This window comes from Eucalyptus grandis, chromosome 10 (genome assembly GCF_016545825.1).
Source record: "Eucalyptus grandis isolate ANBG69807.140 chromosome 10, ASM1654582v1, whole genome shotgun sequence".
Classification (NCBI taxonomy): Eukaryota; Viridiplantae; Streptophyta; class Magnoliopsida; order Myrtales; family Myrtaceae; genus Eucalyptus; species Eucalyptus grandis.
The window spans coordinates 4,118,937-4,121,389 of record NC_052621.1 but is presented as its reverse complement, the minus strand read 5'-3'; the positions used below and the strand labels follow the sequence as shown (position 1 = coordinate 4,121,389).

The 2,453-nt window shown below is 47.6% G+C and overlaps 1 protein-coding gene across 1 annotated transcript; it reads right to left on the bottom strand.

Annotated features, from left to right (window-relative positions):
- Nucleotides 1-215: 215 nt before the first annotated feature.
- LOC120289169 (collagen alpha-1(XXV) chain-like) lies at nt 216-911 on the bottom strand. Its single transcript, XM_039303696.1, has one exon. It carries the CDS (start codon nt 909-911, stop codon nt 216-218), a length of 696 nt encoding a protein of 231 aa, XP_039159630.1.
- Nucleotides 912-2,453: the final 1,542 nt, after the last annotated feature.

Here is a 2,453-nt window from a genome sequence, read left to right as displayed (position 1 = left end):
AATCAAAGACGTGATTAAAGAGAGACGAACGGAGAATTTATTGGCACACGATTCGAAGCTTTTGCCGAGTGCTGCGGCAATGGTAACGACAAGTGAAGGTACACATTTTACTATCAATCCAAGCAAGCAAGAGCAACACGTAACGAGGAAGGTAGTTTGATGAGGGTGCCAAAGACACTCGTCGCCCGAACGAGGAAGTAGAGCCAGGGCAACATTTATTCGGACACCGAGCCGTCCTTCCTCTCATCCTGCTGCGTTCCAGAGCCAGTAGCTGGCGGCGTTCCAGAGCCAGTAGCTGGCGGCGGACTTCCGTGGGTGGGGGGACGTTTCACCTTGTTGCGTCTCCGCGGTTCCACCGGTCCCACCGGTCCCGCCGGTCCCGGCAATCCCTGCGGTGCCACCGGTCCCTGCGGTCCCTGCGGTCCCCGCGGTCCCTCCGGTCCCCGCGGTCCCTCCCGTCCCTCTGGTCCCTCTGGTCCCACCGGTCCCGCCGGTCCCGGCAATCCCTGCGGTGCCACCGGTCCCTGCGGTCCCTGCGGTCCCCCCGGTCCCGGCGGTTCAATCGCTCTCCGCGACTCGCAAGGAAACTTTTGGAACAGCTCAACGAAACACCGCTCCAGAAAATCTTCCGTCCGGTCCTCAAGGAGCTTGTCCAGCATGTTCCCCATGATCTCGCAGAACACGTCCTTGAGCAGCTGCTTCTTGACTCTCACTTGCAAATTGTGGAGCAATTGCCGGGCCTCCGATGGCTCCTCGTCGTCGCCCCTGTTCTCCGATGGCTCCTCGTCGTCGTCATGAATGGTCTCGGCCTTTTTGTCAAAGTCCATGATGAAGCGGAAAAGGGAATTGAAGACCTCTGGGATCTCACGGCTCCCCTGCCCTTTCTGGGTCTGGGAATCCGACGAAGTCATAGTGGTGATCAAGGGGGAATGGCTTGGTGGCAGGAGAGTGGACGAATTTGGGAGACGTGCTCTGGGGTTTAAATATCGAACAAGAGTCATTCCTCGTGGAAAAGTTCACGCGTTTTCACTATTAAAACTACGACTTTATTTGATGGTAATTTTTAGAACAGTTATCAATGATATACAAAATCTTTTATAATATTAGAGCAGAGAATCCGATTTCATATTTTTGTAATCTTTATAAGGCCCAAAGTGTCCCTCAATTGTATATTTTCGATTGTATGGTTAAGTTTCACTGTGTCGTGACCTCTTTTTTTTTCTAAGCGCCCGCAATCGGGTGCACGGCGTCGGCAGAGGCTAATGGCTCGGTTGAATTAGGTATGCCCGGACTCTCCAAGTGTTCACCAATTCACGACTTTAATAGTTTAAGTTTTTAACCAGAAACCAATTTTTAAAATCGAGTCAGCTATAATCGATTTGGAGTGGGTTGATTAGAAACCCAAGTGAAGTATCGGGAGAAATACTCACTCATACGCAACCAGAAAAATTAGGATCGGGAACTTGATTACACTGGTAATCACTTGTCAGCCTTGTCTTGGCCCTAATCTCTGTCTTGTTTAACCTTTGGGGTTTTTTGGATGTTCGAGGATTTTCCATGCATTTTTGGGAGGAAAAACATTTTTGAGGCTTTTTCTAATTTTTTTTTGGACATAAAATGGATTTTTTTTTTGGATTTTTGGTATTTTTGGAAAAATACAAGTCTTTTTGGCTTTTTCTGAATTTTTTTGGCTTTTCATGAATTTTTGCTTTTTTGGATTTTTGGCATTTTAAAATATGGAATATTTTTATTTTTTTTATTTTTCAGAAAATAAAATATTTTTTAATATTTTTCAATATTTTTGGTTTTTTTGGAAATTAAATTATTTTTAATATTTTTCGAAAATAAATTTTATTTTATTTTTATTTTTTGGAAAATAATTTATTTATTTATTTATTTAAAATATTATTTAAAATAAAATTTTAAAAAGACCGGGTCGGATCCGTGGGTTAGGTTCGACCAGGGGCGGCCTACTGACTTGAACGCAAGCCCGACTTGGATTTTTGTCTTTTTTTTTTTTTTTGAAATGGCGTCGTGGGCGAGCGTTTGGAAACGCTCGGCCCGGCTCGACAACCCTCTCCCTCGGCGAAACCCTACCCTACTCGGCTCTGGCACCCGACCCGTCCTCCCCGCCCCCCGGTTGCGAACCCTACCTGATTTTCTCAGTCGGATCCGCTTCGCTACCGGAAAATCGTAAACCCTAAGGTTTGCGGGTCGCGGCGCGGGGACGTAAACCAAGGCGTTATGGCGGCGGCGATGGTTATGGCAGCGACGAACGACGATGGCGACTACGACGACGGCGACGGCGACGGAATGGGGTTGCGATGAACGGCAGGGACGACGGCGACGAGCTTTTTACCTTTTCTTGAACGGAGGCAATGACGGCAACGGCAAGGGTCGATTTACAACAGCGGCGGCCACGGCAAGCAACGATGAAGTCGGAGGCTTTGATC

Excerpts from the sequence above, each read along its gene's own strand:
- LOC120289169 (XM_039303696.1), bottom strand. The coding sequence starts at position 911 with ATGACTTCGTCGGATTCCCAGACCCAGAAAGGGCAGGGGAGCCGTGAG.